We start from the raw sequence: 22,428 nt of genomic DNA on the forward strand, positions 1-22,428 counted from the left end.
CTCCCTCAGAGCAGATGTGACTATGATGTTTCCTAACTAATTTTTAATCCTTTTGGCGCAGCAGTGCCAACACACAAACATGAACTGTATCAACAGGACAGTTAATTAAATTCTGGTCTTGTCACAGTGGTGTAACCCCACTGAGATGCTTTGGTCTATTGACATAGAACAAGAAAAGTGGATTTTCTCAGATGCTGCTGAGAATCACACCTTGCCTGCAGGCTGCTGCTGACAATGATATGTGGGTAAAACTGGGGTCTGAGCCCCATGATGAGGGTAGAGAAGGATATTTGAAACTGTACACATCTGGGGCAAAGACAGCTGATACAGGCCCCTACTACTAACTCAGCCATCTGCAAAGCAAAGGTACCCAGAAAACTACGTGTACCACTTGGTTTCCTCTCTCCTTCCCAGCCAGCCAGAGTTTGAGGTAAGTCCTGCCCCTTCCAGTAGCTGAGGTAACTGCATCCAAAAGGGTCTATCAGCATAAGTTTTCTGTGCTTGTCAAATGTGAACCTTTGAGCCTTTTCAATTCAATCCTGTTCCAAGTGTATTTGTTTTTATGTTGTTCTCTTTAAATGGCAAGGTTTCCTAGATTTCTGACCTGCTGGTGTACATCTGGAGCACTCACCATTGTCCATCAGGGCCCTGCCAACCTGCAATCTGTATAAAAGCAGAGAGAAAGCACCTTTGCCATCATCTTTCAACTATAAAATGCTGGAAGGTGATCTTTGAAAACAGCACTACCTTCATGTATTTAGTAGGGAATAGGCATCAGGCAAAGGATATATCAGCTAAAGGGGCTGGCAGTGCAGGGTTATGAATGTGGAAACAGGTTAATAATAAAAACTGGTTTGTAGGTACTAGTAGACATGAGCAAAGGCAAGTTTGGAAAGCAAAGGTTTCACAGGAGGTGTCCCAGAAGAACCCCTCTGAAGCTATGGTTAGGGCAAATGCCATTCTCTGTTGCCACCGCAGACAGAAAGCAGAGGAGGTGAGAGCATCCTGTAAGACCTCAGCAGCTTTCTTCCAATTTTTTTCAAGCCTCCATGCACAGCTTCAGTGTTAACCCACCTTCTTGCCTATGCTTTCAAGTTTCATAACCTTTTAATCAAACGACCACCCAGCCTTCAAAAACAAATCCAAGGACTACTGTACTTTTAAGAAAGGATGGTCTTGCACAGCAACCACTTACAACCAAAAGAAAAAAAAAATCACTACAGTTTGATTGTTATGGTAAAGAGTAGGACAGGGGTAGAAAGTTGTAACTGCTTTTTTTTCTTTTGCTGTGGTTCTTTAGAGGTAGGGAACTGTGCACATCTGGCTTTAACAGTAACTTCCTGATGGCCTTTTGTCTCCCAGCTTCAAGCGTTTCTGAACCAGCTGAAGGCCACTTTCTTGCTTAGGGCTTTTGTCTCACTCCATCCTAGAGCTTTGTGACAAAACTGAGGTTATTTTGTGGAAGTCAGGAAGAAGGTCACTAGTGAGTGCGTTGCCTTTTGGCTAAGGTTAAGTTTATTTGAACTTACTATTTCTAATGTAACCAACTGATCCCTTACTGACCATTTTACTTTATATGTGCTCAAGGGCTGTAGTCTACAGTAAGTCTGTCTATCTTCTCCCACTCTTAGTACCCCGAAGCTACACAACCATGTCCCAGCACTGCCTCCTATCATCAAGCCATCCTTGTTTCACAGCTCAGAGCTGTAGAACACTTTAAAGATCCCATCCACACAACATAGTGGGAGTATAACTGTGTACGCTCTGTTTTGTTCGTAACACTGAGGAGCTCTCTGACTAAAGACACCTTTTTCTTCCCAGCCATCATTAACCAGTTATTCTTCTTTCAGCTTAGCTTCAATCTGCCACTTAAACATTAACTGTGTCTGTACCTAAAAATTAATTGAATGTTTCATTACAAATAGTATTGAGCTTAAACACCCAGAACAAGGCTGCCATTTGATTTCTTTATTTCAGAAATGATAAAGCACTCTTGCATTAAATTCTTATTCTCTCCAACAGCAGCTGAGCCACTAAACTGATGACATGTGGATTAACCAAACAGTCTAGCAAATCATTGGTAGAAAGGGCTGTTTGTGAGGCATTTGGACTGCTGTCTGGACCCATTTGATGTGCAGATGTTTCACAGTCATTACTCGTTACCAGCCGCTTCCTGGTGCGGTGTAATTTTCCAAAATGTCCTCCTTCATTTTCATGGAGAAAATCTCTGCCGTCACTTTCAACTGCAACTGCACCCATCGAGCCTGTTTCTTGAGACTGTGGTAAAACTTGAATAAGATGAGGCCCAAAAGGTATTTTATGCAGCTTTTCTGCTTTCGGTGTTGAAAAGCCAAATTTGTGGGTTAGTAATTTGCAGCCCTCTGATTCACAGTCAACTTCCCTCTTCTTCCTCTTGCATGAAGCGCTTGCCCTTTGCTCTGCATGAGTGCTGCTGGGACGTGCCTGCTCTGACATGCTTGCCTTTTGACACTCAAAATATGCAGACACTGCTTTATTCAGGTACTGAAGATTGATTTCATGGGATGTTGCCTCAACCTAAGAAAACACCCAGGATACACTCAGTTAAAAGGAGATGTATTTCAATTCAGTGTTGCATGATTATCTTCCATGAATTACTTTTGCTATGTGAAGGGAAGAAATTTAAAATTCCCTTTCTCAGGCAGCAGAAAGACTCAGGGGGAGCTAAGCAAAATGTCAGTAATTCTCTGTTATCACTGCTATAATGGGAGTAAGTGAGCGCTTACCTCTGTGGGATTTAGCCAGAGATCTCCATCACTGGGATTCTCTGCTGATTTTATGGCACATACCACCATTCGAGTTATTGCTTCTTCTACACGGGCTTCATGATCTGCATCCTGCCTCAAGGGAACAGAAAGTGTTTGGAGATAGGTTAGCACTTGGGTCTCTGCAGGAACATGGAAGTTCTTGGGAAGAACTAAATGCACGTCCTTAGTTTGAAAGCCATACTCACATATGTGAGGTCAGTGAAAGGCTTCAGACTTTTGATGCTCCTACACATGTGTATAGCCCCCACATAAGTAATAACACAGGCTTTGGTGTGAAGACTCATCTGAATAAGGTTTTGCAAAAAACCTGTGTGTGTATATCATCTTTTTCCTGACTAGTGTTCTGTTAATTGAATCTGGTGCTTGAAATTACAATACAATGTTCGCATTTAATTAATCTGTGCATTTCATAGAATCATAGAATAGTTTGGTTGGAAAAGACCATTACGATCATCTAGTCCAACTGTAAACCTGGCATTGCCAAAATCACCGCTAAACTGTGTCCCCAAGTACCACATCTACAGGTCCTTTAAATCCCTCCAGGGATGGGGCCTCCACCGCCTCCCTGGGCAGCCTGTTCCAATACTTGACAACCCTTTCAGTGAATAATTTTTTCCTAATATCCAACCTAAACCTCCCCTGGCACAACTTAAGGCTGTTTCCTCTTGTCCTATCACTTGTCATTTGGGAGAAGATTTATATAGCTCTTTAGGACTAGAAGGACCATGAATATACATAGTAGATTTTATATATCTATGTATTATGTCTAATTTGAGTACTTAAAAACCACAGGATGTTACAGCAAGGCAGCGACTAGCTGGGGGCTTGCACAGACACAAAAGTGAATATTAAGGAAATTCAGGAAATATTTTATCATGTAACAGTAGCTGACATACTGCTGCAGTTTTAAATATTACCAGAAGGAAAAACGTGTTTCCTCTGAAAGCTTTCCTGTAAAACTAAATACTATGCTCCCAACTGCTGCTTTGTTTTGGGCCCTTGCTTTCTGCATCATCACCTTGTGTAGTTGGGTACTAGCTAGTTCAGAGTAATGGAACAAAACTCTACAGGATCTTTTCAAGCTTTCCTTCCCACTTAACTGAATTTCTTGTATGTGGAAGGAGATAATAAGACTCCAAACGGGATGGGTGGTACAGTTATTTCAATGGCAAGTGCTTAGGAGCATATATGTAAACTTGCTTTCATTGAGATGCTTAGACATCCAAGTTTTGGAAGAAAAGTCAAGCCACAGCCCTGAACTGCCTGATCGTGGCTTTGCAGAACACATCAAGCAAACCATGCATCTTGCTAGCATGAGTGCTGAAGGCAGTAATTCATCCTGGAACCGTGGGCAGAATTTGGAATAGAAGCAGGGGGAAGCGCTCTTAGCATTTTGTGGCTTTGGACGCTTGGCTTATTAATGGCCTCATATAACAAGTCCCCAAAACACAGTTTGGTATCTACATGTGGAAATTATTTAAGCTGTGCTCTTGGTATTCATCCTGGTCTGCTGAATAACAGGGTTGTACCGATTGCATGAGAGTATGTTAGGAAGCAAGGAATGCTTTGAGTAGCTGACATCCTGAAAACAAATTGAACTTCTACTTTAAAGTCTTGTCAATATAATTAATGGTTTCACTAGGACTATAAATGTTGTTGTGATTCACATCTGTCAATATGAAGGCAGCTGGTAAAAGCTGCAAGCAGGAACTGCTTGGTTTGGTAATGGAAATGATCTCAGTATTGTGTTTTAGCATCTATGTCAGAATTTATTTTTATAGATGGATTGACCAACACCTAACAGTGCTGCCATCATCAGCTGAAGGCATAATTCCTGTAATGAACTTTTACCTGGGTTGCAATAGTTACACTTGTTTATAGAAGCTTTTGACACTTGGGGAGGGGGAATGTCTATCATTCATTAGCAAGATCCAGCAAACACTCCTCGGCTCATGATGCCATACACAACTACCTGCTCTTGCTGTCACCAGACAGGCTCTTGGTGACTTCTGCAAGACCTTTATGACCAGAAAGGCCATACAGATCAGCTCTACTATAGTCTTTTTTTTTTTTTCTTGCAGCACACAAGAACATCTAGAAATGCTATAGCTAATGCACCACACAGCCACCTGGGATTTACTGGCCTGGCACAACTGGCCCAGTCCTGACCTGCTCCTCCAGAGAGGGAACAATTTGTGAGGCACAGTTTATGGTGCAAGTGTGTGTGTTAACATCAGGGTCTTTCCAAGCATGGAGGACACAGCCAGTTCCTCTGTATTACCTGTTAGATGCTGCTCAAATTTAAAGCAGGCTTAAATGGTTGCTCTACAACACTGTTGGTGCTTCCTCTGGCACTGGACAAAGTCTGACTGTACTTAGGGCTATACAGGAATTTGGTATGGACTGTCCACCTGATATCCTATCTAAATATATAGTCTCATCTGGAAAATATCTTTATGAGGGGAATGCCCAAGTGAGTTCCTTTACTCTGCAAATGCTGGGTTTGATGTTGGTATAAGAAAAGTATCATGCAGTCTTTGAACTGCAGTCCAATGTATGTGTTCATTCACCTGCAGATTTTCAGTCTAATAAAGGTTGGTGTTTTTTGTTTTTAAAAAAAGGCAATAAGTATGTTAGTGAGGCAGTTTTCACAGGCCATTTCAAAGGATCTTGCTTATATTAAGCTAGGATTAATGATAAAGTAATTTGAATCAGAAAACCTTCTGGAGCATTGAGATGATATCCCTGGAACCATCCCATACACACTGGTTAACATGAGCAAGAAAAATCAAAGCCTGAGGAAAAGAAAATTAATTAAGTACTTGAGAAAATCCAACTCCAGGCAAATCAAAACTATCACAGAGAAATGAAAATTCCAAAATCCTCTGCCACCCCCTTCCTATCACATTAATCTGATTTTAATTCTAATTTAGCTTGGCATGTAAGCATGTGCTTGAGGTGAAGCTGGTATTTTTGTCATCTTCTATTCAGTACAAAGCTAGCTACTCCATAAGAAATTGGACGTGAAAAGTTTAGCTTGTGTTTAATTGTTTGCCTGACTGAGGTAAACATGTGATTTCTGCTGAACTGAGGCTTCAGATCTGGAACCTCGGAAGGTTCTTCAGGAAAAGCTGTATCCATATGGGCTCTTTCCTCACCAGCCTGGGAACACAGCACACCCAAAAGGGCTGAACCTGGCAGGCAAGGAACAAAAGGCTTCAGCTTTGATCCTTACAGAAGTTCCTGCTCAATGCAGCTTGAGTTCTGAGTGGCATCATTTCTCTGCTCAGGTCATATTCTTTTCAGTTTTCTTGCTGGAGATGGTTCTTTCTTCTCCCCCTACTTTCTCTAGCAAAAACCCTGAATTGAATGTTGTGCTACTGGCAAAGCATAGCTGCATTTTAGCGGTGGCTGACAAATGATGCTAGTAAAAATACACGTCTGCATTGTTTTTTGAGATCCTGAGGATAAAAGGTGCTATGTAAATGCAAGCACCATTGAAACTGCCCAAAAGTCTCATGAGGTCATAAAATTTGGGACTGGATTATTTGTGTCAGCTTTCCTATTCTTTATAATATATGCAAACATGGAAGTGCTACATCACCATGACATAAAAAGGAAAATACCAGTTCAATCCACGAATTTATGCTGACAGTGATGGGGTCAATGGATTCCACATAGTGCCACCAGTGCCTTGGAATGAGCAGGACCTGGAATCAGAGACATCACCTTAGGGTACTAGCAGAGGCTTGAAGAAAGATAAGGCATTTTAATTAAGTGGGATGAAGAGGCAGAATGAGGCAAGGAATAGGTGGTGATGTTTATTTCTTCTAAGGAGCCTTTTCTCAAGACTAGTATCCTAATGCTCATCTAGGTGATTAACAATATATAGTTTTAATTCTGGTAAATACTCACCAATTTTAAACTTGTCACTTTTAGCAGACAGGCTTTTAAAATAAGGTGTCTCAGAAATCATGACAGTCTAGTTTAGATCAGAGCTTTGCAACTACATTGGGATGATAGCTGTGACATAAAATTGATTCTAACCCATGGCTTTTATGGTACAAAGACATTAATGTTGTTTTGATGATATAGTACAAGCTTTACAGATTACTGAATGTTAGATTAACATAGAGCTATCAAGAAAAGCATAAAAGATGGTTTTGACAGGGAATAAAAATGGTCAGAGACAGATAAAAATATACACTTCAGAATGGAGAAAGTGAAGCAATGATCTGTATCTGAAATGCAGACAATTCCTTTTCTTGGTAGACATAAATTACTGAGAAGAATGTCCTGCTACCTTGATAGCCATGTGCTTTATTATATCAAAACATAGCTAATGAGGAAATGTCTGTGTAGGAAACAATGACTGAGGCCCTAGTCCTGCAAACTCACAGGACAGTCAGAGAAGAGTAATTTGTGGGCCACAGGACAAAGCGTTCTTCACAGCTTTCAATTTAAGTAAAACAAAAAAAGCATTGGCTCTCTAAAGGCCAAAAACATTTGAAAATTGTACTTGAGTACAGCATACAAAACAGAGAAGGAAGTCAGTCTGTGGAGAGCCATTATTTAAAAAATATCAACCATTACTTATTCCTGACATCTGAAAGTACACAAAATCCTACACAGACTGAAGACAAAATGTGTTTTCTACACAGGACAAGTTTCAGAGTGGAGCTTTTATCATAGAAACCTACACTTAAAATGAAAAGTGCAGTTGCATTAGCTGCAATGGGTTTATGTGTTAGCAAGTGTTTGCTCATGTTTCATTGATAGCAGAATCACATAAAAACCACTCATCTGCTTTATAGGGGACCTTGTATTGCACTCAGTTAAAGAATGTGGGTGCTGTCCAAAGGACAGGGTATAATGATGAAGCCTTGAAAATTCTGGCGTACAGCAGAGGGTGGCATATCTTCTGGAGTAAATAACTGTTTCCAACAATGAGGTCCTTACTGTGAGACTTGGGTAGGAAGAGTGAGTTTGCAACATGCTAGAGAGGTGGATGGAGACACTATGGAATTGGGGTATGGTGAAGAGGGAACAAAAGTAAGAGGCAAATTAAGGGAAGTGTGTAAAGATTGCAGTAAGAGGGGCTGCCTGGAAAAACCAAGATGGAAATTGGGAATGCAATGTGTTGGCTCAATGTGATTCTTGTGCAAAGTAGAGACAGAATTGCTTTGGAAAAAGGAGGTATAGCTAGCAGGAAAATACACTCCCTGCAAATAGTCCAGTTCTTTTCAAACCAGAGGAACTTGGTCTTTGGAGACACTAATCAGATTAAGCAGGTTAAGAGTAATAACTGCAAAGTTGTGTATTTCTGCAGCTGGCACTGTTTGCTAATGCACTTTATAGAGGAGCTACAGAGCTGTGACTCAGAGCCAAAACAGGTACCATAAAGATACTTGCTCACCCTCTTATTTTTGGGCAAGCTTATGCTTGTTGAAATAAGGATTTATAGCAGTAAGAACAATGAAATTATCAAAAAGCAAAAGGACTAAAACTTTAAGGAAGACAAGGGAAAAAAGTAATAAAAAATAATTTAAACCAAAAAATACAGTTGCAAGGGAGCAGCAGAACTAATAGAAGACAAAAAAAAAAAAATTCCAGTGAAGAGAGTAGAGCAGGATTCTTCTACCTTTACAAAAGCATGTTCTTCTGTGTTTGCAAACTAGAAGCAAAAAAAACCCCACAACAAAACCAAAACAAAACCCCACCACTGCCAGGTCCAACTATCAATTCCACAATAAAATAAAGCAGCATTCCATATGTTTATGAATATGGGACACAGATTTAGCTACACTTGAAATTACATTTCAATAGGAAACGTGAAAGTAAACCACCGTGAAATAACACATGTGTACAAAAATGCAGCAAACATTTTACAGGGAAAACGTAAAGTGCAAAAGCAAGGCAGAGCTCTTCCAAGCTAAGAGATAATTTTGTATTAGCCTGCTTTCTACAGATGATATCCAGCTTTGTGGGCTGGGAAGATACTGATCTAAAGAGCAACCAATCAGATAGTTTTAATATTTAGGCTAGTGACAGGCAAATATAGCAAATGAAGTCAAAGTAGGACAGAAATCTCAGAAAAGATAAAATGAAATTCTAGTCTGTAACAGGAGGAAAGAAACCAAGAGAACAGTTGGGAGAGCAAGTGGAGCAATGCTGAAGACTTGTACAGCACAGAGAACAGAACAGGTTTAAATTCTCAATGGACGTGATTAACTTGATACAGTGCAAAGGTTGGGCAAAGGTGGAATTGCTTCAAAAAGAGCATGCTATGAAGTGAAATATTATACCAAGAAATTCCTGCTCATTAGGAAAAGGTATTTGGGTAAATGTGCAAGGAAAGGAAGCACCAAAGAATGCCAGCATGATGGGAAGAAAAAGATAGGGGATGTGGGGGGCCCCAAGCAAATCCCAGAGCTGCTTGCAACACAGGCAATAACATCAATAAATGTATAGCCAGCTGTGTGGGAGTGCTGCCAGCCCATGCCCCATCCCAGCCAGTGCCTGGCTGCCCTGGTGCCAGGAAGGTGCTTCTTACTCTGCCTCCCTCCTGAGCTGGTGTCTTCCCACCCACTGAAATGGAGTGCCCGGGGCCACTGTCAGCAAAACCACAGACACAGCCCTGGGAGCAGGAAGGGAATGGGGCTGATACCGTTCTGTGTCCATAGGGACCTAGGCGAGGGAATGAATCTCTGGGAAGAAGTGGAAAAGTAGAGCCAGGAACTGGCAGTTCTCAACTTTGGTCAGCTGTCCCAGCTGTGTCCCCTCCCAGTTTCTTGTGGACCCCTCAGCCTCCTCGCTGGTGGGGTGGTGTGAGGAGCAGAAAAGGCCTTGACTCTGTGTAGGCTCTGCTCAGCAGTAACTAAATCACCTCTGTATTATCAACACTGTTTTCAGCACAAACCCAAAACATAACCCCATACTAGCTGCTATGAAGGAAACTGACTTCAGTCAAAGCCCAGTCAAAACCAGCACACTGTAACAGCACAGGTCCTGGTGTCCACTACCCATCCTGTCTGGGGTAGAGAATGTCAGTGCTTGAGGTAGCCCAGCATACAAGGTGCTTGCTTTCCATTAGGAAGGCAGGTGTGTGGAGCCTCATGTGTCCACCTTCAGACAAGCTGAGATGTGCTTTCTAGTCTTTTCACTGTTGTCTGGTTATATGAATATGGATTAAGAGGAAGATGGATTAAGAACAATTACATTAGCGAGCAGGAAGGAAGCAAGAAGTTGGTGAGAAATGGGGCAGAGGAAAGAATGATCAATGATTTTGTATTTGTATAGCACCTCCGTTTTTTTTGTAGCCTTTTCAGGTGGGATTCATCTCTCCTATTTTTAATCATCAAAAAAGTTAGGCATCTATATGCGTAGGCTCCTTTTATAGCCTGTGCTGAAGGACAAGATGGGATGAATGTTCCTGCAGGACTATAATTGTATAAGAAGAGAGGATGCATCTGGTAGAGCTGCCAGGTTTTTCCCACTGATGGCAGACACTTAAACCCTGGATGGGGTTTAAGTTGAGGGCAGCAGATCCTACCCTAACTCTCCTTAACACTTGTCCCAGAGTGTGGTGTGGAAGATACTAGAACAGATGTGTTTTGCTCCATTTACGTTCTATTAAGTACTATTTGTATATTTGGGAAAATAAAGGTGTTACTGAAAATATTGCAGAATTTATGAATAAATAAAACAAAAAAACTAATGCTTTGGGTGAAAACCCTCTAGTTCAGTGAGCACAAATCCACCAGCAGTCAGCCTCCTGCTTCACACTTACCACTCAGCCTTGCAACCACCATATGGGTGACCATAACATGAGATCACTAACGTATAACCAGAAGTTGTATTAAGACCTCTGTGGATATTCAGCCCACAGCCACTGGTCAAGTACAGGTTGAAACCTTATAAAACCTAAAGTCTCAGCCAGCTACCTGAATTCATAACAGAGATTCACCTCTGAACAATACAGTGAAAGGGCACAAAGGATGCTATCAAAATACACATTGTGCATTGGTACAATGTTATAGGAAGGAATTCTGCTTTAAAGCCTTAAATTGGTGTAGAAAAATGACTTGTAGCAAACAATGACCAGAAGGTGGCATTAGACACATTAAGTTTTTGATTATTCAAAGTGCTGCTCACCCTACATGCAGCTGTTCTCCTGAATACCTAAGAACACCTTTGTCTTTGTTTTTCAATCCTTTATTGTTACAGTATCTCATCCAAAATGTTCTGCATACCCTCTGGGAAGGAGTGGGGATGCTATGTATTATCACAAAAAAAAAAAAGCTGGCTGCAAATTCTGCAGTAATTTTATTAATTCTACATGAAAACCACTGCTAAGCACATATCAAGATTGTTATTATTTGGAGATCCTCTCCCTTGTTCATGAAGGAGTTCTTCTAGGTCACTCCTTTTCTCTTCATCAGACAGCAGCAGTTCCCAGCCACCTGCCCCATAAGCTTCTGGATGAGATGCTGGAACACACCATCCAAAAGGCATTGATAAAAATGGATGAAGGCAATATACCTCACTGCTCCATCACTTCTGTGATATTACTGTCTTCCTCAGAAATCCAAACAGTATCTCCTTCATGGTAATGCAGACAACTTGTATTACTGAGCTGGCTCAAGATCTTTGTTCCTAGCAAGATTAATTTGTAATTGCTTTAAGCCTAATTAAAATTAAGATCATATTAAAGGTTCACTACCATACTTGATCATTCCAAAGGAGATTATAAATTGAAATAGTGTTGGGGATCATAGATAATGCAATGCTGAATGAATGTGGCATTTTTATCAATAGTAAAAATTTATTCTTTGTGTTTAAATTACTGAACATTGCACCTTACAAAGCACAGAATGTGAAACTAATAACTTGCTTTAGGACTATGGCTAGGAGCTGATGTAGTGCAACAATGAAAGTTCCGTACAAGCAGAAGGGCATACTCTTCCCAGTTGACAGACATCATCCTCTTGTTGGAAACTACTATCCTGCTCCAGTCTGCCATCTCACCAGTTCACAGAAGTGCTCAATCAAAATTATCTGGGTTCTTTAAAATGTTGAAGGCAGACGGGTTTGCCAGCGAGGAGCAAGGGAATACTTGCACAAGTTGCTGAGCTGGCAGGTCAAAAGAGGTGAAAAAAGGCTGTAAGAGCGGCAGCTCCACTGTCTGAAGCAGTCAGAGCAATGAACATTGCAAAATTCCTTTGGCAAGGCCTGACAGTTTGAGATGCACAGGAGTGCTTTGCAAGGGCATGCACTGCTGAACAAATGAAAAAAGGTAATTCAGACTCTAAATACAGACCATGTTGATTAAATAAAGAAGGACACTATTTACAGCAGGAGGCTAACAATTAAGAGTCCTGAGCCCTACTCTCATACTGCTGACTGCCTGGGTGACAATAAGGCTGGCACTTATAACTGAACTTTCTCAGTAAAAGAGGGTTAATAATATTCTCACATCCTTGTAAAGCACCGTGAAACCTCTGGCTGGTGCACACTCTAAATGCAGGTATCATCATTATAATACTCTGCTATTAAAGCAACAAGTTGGGCCAATGCTCCCTGGTGAAGGTTATTCACTATCAAAATATGAGTTCCTTTGCTAGCTCTATGTGCTCATTAATCAAATACATTTTATGGAATATACTGGTTTCAGAGTAGACAGGTTGGAGTACTGTTCAAGAAAGTTTTAAAGCAGACAAATTGGAAGTGATTGCAAGAACTCTGATGGAATTGCACAGCCAATTGAACTGACTTCTCTAAATGTTTGCGGTTTTTGGACAAAAAAGGCCAGTAAAATAACTGTGAGCAAAGAAAGTTCCCGTGCTGAGAGAAATATATCAAGCCTGAGTGCAGAGTGTAAGGGGAGGGAAGTATCACAGTCAGTTTGTTAAGATTTCCTAGCTCTTAAATAGCCAGTTAAATAATTTACTAGATTCTTTAAACTAATGTAAAGCTCATATGTGAAGGGTACCTGTCCTGGACTGAGTGTAACCACATGGGCTGTTGCATTCCTAAACTCAGGAAAGCGTTTCAGATCAGGGTTGGCAACGTTGACTTTGCTGAATATACTGGATTCCTCATAAGGGATCCTGGTGGGATAAAGGAAACCGGTGTCACCAGGTGGGAAGAGGTGCCATCTCTTCCTGAAAATAGAAAGATAAAAACGTATTCAGTGCATGTCAGTTACAGCAAAGAACTAAAGGCAGTAGCAAGGTTTTCAATAAAACATAAATCTGCCTCACTGTGTGAATCTCCTACGCAGTGAGAACACAGGCAGTGCTTACAGGCTGCCTCCTGAAAGTGTTTTTAAAATATTCCACTTTTTAATTTTTTAACTGGAAAGATTTACAGCTTCTCACAAATTATTTTTAAAAGGCAGATAAACCAATTTTTTTTAAAAAGCTCTTCCATCTGGTTCCTCCTTCCTAGCAACAGGCAGCATTTACAGATGCTCAGAGCATTAAAAATTGCTCTGTAAACCAGGGGAAATAGTTCTGTTGGAGACAATGTACTTTCATTCACTGAATGAAGAGCTGCTGTACCCATGTTTGTTTTGAAAGAAGGGCATTGTATGTTTACAATGGTAAGAGTATGGACATGATTTTCTGTCTCCTATCTTCCCCTACAGTACTTATTTGGCTGTTAGTCACAACCCCCTCATTCTTAGTAAAACTCACCTTGCTGCTTCTATACCACAGATGGCATAAATAAAAACCCAAGACATTCACAGACAGAAGTATCCTGAAACACCTCTATTTTTTTGTGTTATCAGTACCACATGATGAAAACATGGCTTGTGTGGGTCCCTGGGGTTAAGAACTCACTGGCAGGACTAAATGCCCAGATGGAGCAGGACAGGGTTGTTCTGCTCATGAGGGCACTCGTGTTCCAGGTTGTGCTCTATGCACTCAAAGAAGCGAGTCAACACATCACAGTGTGGGGCCAAGCAGAGCTGAGACACAGACCTCATCCTCAGGAGCTAATGTCTCTATTTCACTTAGATAGACCAGGTTAAAGAGAGAAAAAAGAATATGCCAGAACTGGTGGTTCCAGTTTTATGGGTACTATACATGAAGTACCTTAGCAGGTACATATGTTATTTAGAAATAGGAGTTTTATATGGTAGTACTTTAGGTGATGGAAATAACCAGAAAGGAATACACAAAGGGAGAATTTATTACATTTAAGAGGTGCCAGACAATCAGTACAACAGTGACCCATGCACTAAAGCAATGGAAAAGTAAAGGCAGTACTTTGTAGCACAGTTGGACAATTTGAGCAGCTCTTTTTGTTTCAGACTTTAGCAAGATCTTTTCTTTTTGTCCCTTTCCTTGGTACTTACTTCTTTCTTTTTGCCTACTGCTTCTGGTTGTCAGATCTAAGTCACAGATCTGAAAATGGGAGAAAAGCAGCCAAATGGCACAAAAACAGAAGAGACAGGAGTAGCAGGACAGCCAGAACTGCAGAGATTGGCACAGATGGAAGTGCCATCAGCCACTGAGATTTCTTGGTAATTACCAAAGCTCCTGCTATGTGCAAGCACAAAAAATAGTTCTCCTGAAACTCAAGCCCTATTGTAACTTAATTTTGCCCTCCAAACTAAAGCCTCTGAAGGGGCAGAGAATAACTAGGCTAGGAGGCTCATGGGTTAATCCTGCAGGCTTATGACAAAGCAATATCACAAAGCAAAAAATTAAGAAGCCCGAGGGATGCAAGGAGGAAGTTCAAGATAGCAACAAAGGGCTAAGGAGCCATCCCTGGCTTTCCTGCAAAGGCAAATCTATTTAAGTTTAGCATAAGCTTATATTCTGTTACAAAGCCTGTCTTATTTGTGAGTCTCAAAAGGGAATCTTTCTGCTCTGAAGAAGCACAGGATTCACAAGCTCATGGAAGTTTGCAATCTATTTATAGGCTTTGCTCTGAAGAGGAAAACAATTTTGTCTTTTCAGGCCACGCAAAGGCTTTAGGCTGTTTCTTTCCCTGAGAGGAACAAGGATTTTGTTCTACCAGAGGGGGAGGAAGTATCTTGGGAAGGCAGGCAAAATTGCTACCTGATGCTGGAACTCTGGCTTGAGTTCAGGACCTGAAGGTAGAGATCAAAGAGGCAGGGCAGGTACCAGGTCGGCTAGATTACTGTACTTATTTAGTATGCCCAGTATTTAGGTGCATCCTAAGATATTTAGGCATGTAAGTCTCATGGTTTTCAATGACCTTTCTGGCTCTTAAATACACTTAAGCATCTGAACTTCAATGTATAATGCTTACTGATGTGCTCTGAAGCCTTCAGGACTGGTTGCAGCAAAGCAACCAGTGCTGAGGGGGGCTTCCAGAGTGTCCCTGCTGCATGTTCGCCCAAGGATCTCAAGGCTTTTTATAAACATGAATGAAAACCTGCCTGAGAGGTAAACAGAGTTACCCTTACAGATAAGATGATAACAAATTCATTTGCCTCAGGCCTTAAAGCCAGCCAGCCTGTAACACTGCCCAGCATAGAAGCCAGCATGCCTGACTCCCAATCCTGCACCTTAATCACAAGACCACCATGATTTTACTGTTCCAGAAAATGTCAGAGTAATTAATCATACTAAAATCCCACTGGAAAATTATTTCTTCCTCTTTATACTATCCAACCTAAAAAATGCATGTAACTTGTTTTGTTCTTCTAGCAATAATAGATAACAAAGCCCCCCTGAGGCCAGTATGCAAGGAAAGGAGAAAAAAAAAAAAGAATGGGGGGAAAAAAAAAGACAGGATGCGAACAGGCAGAAAGATACAGGAACAAAGCCACATGCTCCAAAATGAGTTTGGAGCCTCAAGTGTCCCTTTCAACTTTGCTCACAGCTAGCTGCTCCCATCCTAATGTTCCCCTCTAAAATTAATTCTAGCAGGCTATTAGAGGCTCTTGCACACAGAATATTGTAAAAGTCTGAAGTAGTTTATTTCTGTTTTGTTTCTGGGCTTTTTATTTTAAACTTTTTATCTCCTAATTCCGAATTCCTGAATTCGTAACTACTAGGAAGATTAAAATGTTTACTATTGGACCACATAACACATAGATCAGGAAAGATCTTTCTCAAACAGAAGAAATTAAAACTGTTACCTCTGTGCCCCAGTCAAACTCCAACCCCTTGAAGTTCTGCCATATCCTATAGAACAGTTCTGACGCTCTTCAATCATTGAGAGCTCAGAAAACTAAAATAATCAGGACCCAGAATACTCAAGAGTCAAAAACTAACTTTATAGCACAGTTTAACTTCTGCACTTGTTACCTTCCTTGTACTTGCAGCACTAAGTTGCAGCCGTAGGAGTCCAAATGGCAGGGAGTGTTTGCTCCTTCAGAACCAATCCACAGTGTGCTCTCTTTTCCATTTCTTCCAGGAAAACCAAAGTCAGACCACCTTATATCCTAGAGCAAGGAGAAGGTTATTTATGTAAGCTGTTGAACTGATTCACATCCTACCCTCAGCTCTCCGTGTCTCTTGTCTTCTCCCTCCACCACTCAGTCCCTCTTTATCCACTGCAGCTGTTGTTCCTTGGCAGGGTTCCCACATGCATGGCCTGTGCTCCTTCCTCCAAAATTCTCCTCTCTAGCAGCATTTCTTCTGCTGACTTTCCTCTTTTTCTGTCTGACTACACAGCCTCCCAGATCTCTGTCTCCAGTTCTCATCCCAGTCTTTCATATCACTCAAGTTACCTGTTTGCTCTACAGAAGGACTGCCCAACTGCTCATGGCCACATGCGGCTTCTCTTCCCTCTTTTCAAACACTCTTTTTTTTTCCTTTCTCCGTTCTTAACCATCCACCCAAGGTGAGGATTGCTTTTAGAAAAAATCTGATACATGGCATTTAAAAAAAGAATGAAAGCAAGGATGGAAAAATCCCTATTCCCTTTTCAAACCACTTTGATAATCCATGTGGCATATCTGCTCTCTCTTTGCTCCTGTCAGCTTCCTCCATGTATTCTGGAAATACAGACCAAGAGGTAGGCTGGGGTTTTTTTAAGTTTCTTATTATTTAATGGACACATTCTTCTCCTGCCTTTGCAACTGCGGAGGCACTGAACTTAACTCGATTACGTGGTGAGAAAGGGCAGAACAGGTATGCATGTGTTATGAACATGGTCCTAGAGCTTTCCAGTCCATTGATCCTCCCACAAGCAATCCCTTGGGGATGACAGCTGGAGCGAGGGACAGTGAGGTATTTTTCAGAAAGTTCAAGGGTTTTGCAGGATGGCTCTGTATAGCCTGGATAAAGCTTTCCCATGTTTTTATAGCTCACTCTGTCACCTGCGGGGCCTGATCATTTGTTTGTTGGAAAGCACTTGAAGTATACTGGCCAGAGAGACTGGTGCCTTTTGGCTGGAGCCCCAGACCGAGCCTTAGGAAACAGAGATTCAATTCCTGGCTTCCTGATGGTCTCAGGCAAATCACTTCATCTCTGAGCTTTATTTTTGCCATCTTGAAAAGGAAGATAAAGGTATTTGTTCCGTTTCAGTACAGCACTTTGAGGTCATTCACATCACCTAACTTCAGGAACCCAATTTAAGCTTGGCTCCTGCTCTTGTCAAAGCACTCTCAATCACGCCTTGGAAAGCCTCTCTTTTTCTGCTGTCTATAAAGAGAAAATAGGAGTCTAGCCTCCTAATTTAAGTATGTAAGCTAGCTGTTTGCAGACAGATGGATGACTATCCTTTTTTAAGATCTATGGATGAGGAAAACTACATCTAGACATTGTTATAAGGATGACTTCACCATGACTCTATCAGGAAACCCCCAAAATAAGCAATAACCTTCCCAAAAATTAGGTGTTGCTAAAGATTTTGAATTTCAGAGTTATTGATTTTAAAGATATCATATGAAAAAATGCAGAAGTATAATATAAACATTTGTCAGAGGCAGCAAAGAATCAAAAAGTTGCTTCTATAGATTACAGCAGCCATAAAATTTAAAATCCAATATAACTATTTCAGTGATAAAGTTAAGCGTAACACCATCTCTACACTTTAATCTCACACCTAAATAGTTTTTGTATTTTGTTACAATTTAAGTGGAAAGAAAGCACACATAATCAATATTAGATTTAAAAGAACTTTTTGAAAATCCTGCAGCTGTAGTAAATAGTTGAAGCGATTATGGGTAAAATAGTTTTTAACCAATGAACTGAAAAGGAACTGGTAGGATTACTGAAATCTTGTCACAGTGGGTTCCTTTTCTACAATAAAAAGCCACAGTGAGAAGAAACGCACTAAAAGGTGTTCCAACCATAACAGATGGCACATTACTTGTGAATTATATTTATTTCATTTGCTGCTTATAATGAAGTTAATCTGTACCCGTATGTCACTTTAAAAGGTCTCATTTCTATTTAAACTTCACACATATATCTTGCTTCTGATTTATATCTCAAATTCTGTAGTGAAATATCAACTGAACAAAAAATGTAAGACGCTAGATACTGCTCATAGATTAGAATAATGGAATCATTACCTTAGCCCACACAACTGTAAATGATAAACAGTGCAATCTAAATTTCAAACAACTTCTAAATGGCCCTATTAATCACTATAAATAACAGTGCAGTTGGCCTTCTTTTCCCCTTCAGATCACCTTACGTAAATCTAAATAAAATCTAAAAAGAAAAAAAGGGTTATCATCAAATTCTCACAAGAATGGAAGAGAATTTCTACAAAGAACTCTTTTGGCTGGTAGAAATTGTGTAGCAGTGTTTCAAAAGCCATATGAGTCTGGAACTGATGGATGCATTTCACTCCCATGCCTGTGAAACTGGCAGATGACATACACCATATTTGCTTGCATAACACCATTGATTTTTTTATTTCCCAGATTCTGCTTTAAAAAAAAATCCATAGCATAACCATTACGTATGTCTATTCTAAAACTGCAGTACAATCTGTTGCTTGTTATAGGTCAGGTGATGAGGTTGTGGTGTGACACCTGCACAGAAATGCAATTCCTGGAGCCTCAGTTTTGTTCTTGAATGGGGGCAAGGGGAAGGAGGTAGGAAAATGGTTGTTTCCTTCAAGTGTGTTTTTATTGACCAAACGAAGCAGCAGCCTATTCAGGTCTTCTGAGCTGTTATTATCTTGTGCCATAAAACACAGGAAAGTGCTGTCTGCTGAGGCAGAAAAAGAGAAGACCAAAGCAGGACCATAGACAGAGGAAGTCACTCAAAGATCTGGGGAAGCCTGAAACATCTCTGGAGCTCCCAACTTAGTTCAAACAACATGACCCACTACCAGAGTTGTGCCGCCCAAGTTAATGTGATCTTGGTTGTGTTTTAGGGTGCTTAGGAAGGGAGGTGAGAAAGAAAGGTAAGATTGTCTCTGTGCCCAAACCTTACCTACTGACCCACAGATCAACTGGAAATGAGACAGTATGAAAAAAGACTGAGCACTGAAAAATACTAATTTTACTGATATAAAGGAATAAAATACATATAAGGGAATGCTTTCTGAGGAAATAATTCACGTGAAGGGACTTACCAGTTTGTACTCTGTCATCCCAGTGATACAAGTATTTGCAGAAACTTATGATTCCATCTTCACATTTGAAAGTATAGAAATGAATAAGGCTTCACTTACTATTCTTTATTTCTTTCTTTTGAAAGAATACACCTTTTGTACAGCTATCCTTAATTTTGCCCTCTTATAATTCGCAAGGAGAAGTAGCAGGAAAAAAATGTAGATTAACTCATGCATTGAAATAGCAGATAGACATGGAGAAAGTAAAAGAGAATACCCTAGGTAGGTGTCCTAAAACCTGCATTTGGAAATTATCATAGATTATGTACTTCCACGGACAGGTTACTTCATGTATTTTATTGCCTCCACAGGTCATCAAGGTATAATAATCCTGCGGACTCAGAATCTCTCTTCATCACAAACAGTTAATCTAAACATATTAAGGGAAGGAACTGTGCTCCTTGAGGAAATGAGCCACAAGGCAAAACATGCAGTGAAACCATAACACAGCCTTGTTGCTACAAGTGAATCCATGTGATCAAATCCTCTCTCCTGAGTGGAGCTGTTAATCTGGGTGCTATTTGGGTGCAAGATGGATCTGGGACAGCAGCAGGGTCTCAAGCTTGCACCATGCCAGGCCTGCTGGCTGCCTGTCCTGTCCTCTCCTCACTCTCATACCTCCAGCAGAGATGCAGGGAAGGTGTTCAGCTGCAGAGGTCACGCACATGACTCGGTGCTCCCCAAGCCTGCCCAGTCACAAGATATGCTGGGCTAAATGGAAGGGGAGTGCTGTCAATTTGGTAGTTACTTTTGTCACTTGTAGTGTTGTTTTTAAGCATATAAAGAGACTCAGAATTCTAGATGGCTGACACTTGGTACTAGTTCTCCATTAGCCTGAGAGCCAATAGCTTTTATTTCAAAATTTTAAAACAAACAGCCAAAGTAGCAGAGAGGGGATAGAAGTAGTGGTCTCAGAAGCTACACTAGATAATTTGCAATGATTAAACCAGGATGAGATAATACTAATGTTTTACCTGGAAAATTTCTGGCTTGTCTTCAAATATCCTGGCAATGTATTTGTAGTCGGCGTAAGCCCAATATTTGGAGTACTCGTAACAACTGAATGGTCCAGAGAGACAAGAAGGCTGCCCGCAACTCCAAGCCAAAAACTCTTCAAGTGTAGCCTTCACGTAGCTACACCTGGTTTCAAACTGGGGAACTAGAGCAACAAAAGAAAAGCCAAATATTACATGAGCATTGAGCACTGAACCAGTAAAAATAATACAGTTTTCTCTCTCAGCTCTTGTTAAATACAACATGAGATACAAAGTGGGACTAGGTGGCTAGACAATAAATTGTTTTCATTGCCTAACCCATAATTAAGTCTAAGACTATTTCTTTTTCATTAAGGTTTAAGTGAATGGCTGTCACCTTGAACTTGCTGTGAGGTAAAAGCACACCAATAGTTACTGTTCATTTGTAAGGCACCCTTCAGCACGGTAACTCAGTAATACGCTCAAGTTCCCCAAACTGAAAGCCTGTCCTTTGTTTCATCTCCTTTCTTAAGTGTGAGCTGCAAATGTGCACGAAAGTATTTGTGCACCCTTTATTCTGTCTCTGTGGATTTATGTAGATGGATATGTTAATCTTTCCCAAAAGCAATAACCAAATCAGCACAGTAATGTGTAGGAAGCAAATTATGGAGCCACATGTGTGCCAATGGCCCATCTAAAATGCTGTGTGTCCTTATTTTTCATTTGGGACAGACAAAAGCGTACTGTGGTGCTCCTTGGCAGACATAAAAAGTATTTACCAGCAGTGATTTGCTCTTGTCATGCTTTGGTCAGGCTGACTGATACAGCCTTTCAGCTCAAGGTCAGGTCACTTGGAAGGCCTACAAGATAACCCACATCACAGCATATTTTAATTGTGATTAATCAGAGATCTTCATTTCCCACAGACGCTAACTGTGCTAGCTTCAAAGAGACTTATCCAATGTTAAAAAAAAATATTACTGTACTATAACTACTACTGGGAAAAAAATTACTGCAGCCTGCATGAATGATAATGACAGAGCTGCAATTTAACCTTGTGTAACTTGCATAGAGCTGCTCAGAAATGGGAACCTTTCGCTGTTGTGCAGCAGCAGCTCTTCATTCTCTACCGCTCTCATTTTGTTATCGCAGCAATTCCCATAGAGTCTCATACATTTGTTCTCATTCCCTTTGGGAGGGAGGAGAGCCTTTACAAACCTTTATCACTATCATTTTGCCATTTTCCATTGTAGTAGCCTAGGTAGTGGTTTTCCTTCCCCTCGCTATCAAATTCATTAAGTAAAAATGTCAGATAAGCCCCAGCAATCCGTAACCTGGGTCCATGCAGTAGAAGGGCTCCCTACCTAAAAACTGCATGCAAGACATAAATCACCCACAATAACCAAACCCCCCTATATCTGATTCCCTGTCTGTGTTGCAGTCCAGTGCCCCCTCCTGACACCCAGTCATTAACACAATGCACATCATTTTACTAAAAGATGGTCTGATGGAAAAATTAGATAAAAGATACAAGCACTACTGAAGGTAGCTCAGTATCTGTATTATTTTGATGAGAACAAAGAGGACTTAGGACACTGCCTATTTTCCAAGATAACTCAGGAGCAAGCATTTTAAAGGCAAGAAATATACCCTTTCTACCTCATAGTGTATTTAACTCTGAGCTTCATTTAAAAAAATCCAACTATGAAAGGCAAGGCTATCTTCTAGGATACAGTCTCCTCAGGGCAGGGTTCTTGGTTTAATTTATAACTTGTTCAGTACCAAGGTGTGGGTGCTTATGGAAAAATAAATAGTAATAAAAAATGTACTTAGGCAAGCTAGGCAGATTGTTTACATGGATTTGTAGACTGCAACTAGGGTGAAAATGTTAGCAATGGGCAGCTGAAAGCAAGAACATTATTCACCAGTTTGCTAATACTTAATGACTAAAAGCTGAAGGTGTTTTGTAATTGATAAATTGTAGATTAAGCCCTGTAAGTCTAAGGTAAATGACCACTGCTGTCTGATGATGTGGTATCTGAAGGCATGACAGTCCTCCTCTCTCCCACCTAATGCCACAGACTGAA

General features: G+C 40.7%; 1 protein-coding gene across 1 annotated transcript in view; it reads right to left on the reverse strand.

The window, feature by feature from the left end:
• Positions 1 to 1,957: 1,957 nt before the first annotated feature.
• The window catches only part of HSPBAP1 (HSPB1 associated protein 1), a 34,178-nt gene continuing 13,707 nt past the window's right edge, over positions 1,958 to 22,428 (reverse strand). The window contains exons 3-8 of the mRNA XM_029084761.1: positions 20,342 to 20,526; positions 16,097 to 16,233; positions 12,799 to 12,970; positions 6,434 to 6,517; positions 2,766 to 2,876; positions 1,958 to 2,556 (exon numbers count right to left, since the gene is read on the reverse strand). Coding sequence (XP_028940594.1) covers positions 1,999 to 2,556; positions 2,766 to 2,876; positions 6,434 to 6,517; positions 12,799 to 12,970; positions 16,097 to 16,233; positions 20,342 to 20,526 — 1,247 coding nt within the window. The 3' untranslated portion in view covers positions 1,958 to 1,998. The remainder of the gene's footprint in view (positions 2,557 to 2,765; positions 2,877 to 6,433; positions 6,518 to 12,798; positions 12,971 to 16,096; positions 16,234 to 20,341; positions 20,527 to 22,428) is intronic.

The sequence above is a fragment of the Antrostomus carolinensis genome, unplaced genomic scaffold (genome assembly GCF_000700745.2).
Source record: "Antrostomus carolinensis isolate BGI_N321 unplaced genomic scaffold, ASM70074v2 scaffold4274, whole genome shotgun sequence".
Classification (NCBI taxonomy): Eukaryota; Metazoa; Chordata; class Aves; order Caprimulgiformes; family Caprimulgidae; genus Antrostomus; species Antrostomus carolinensis.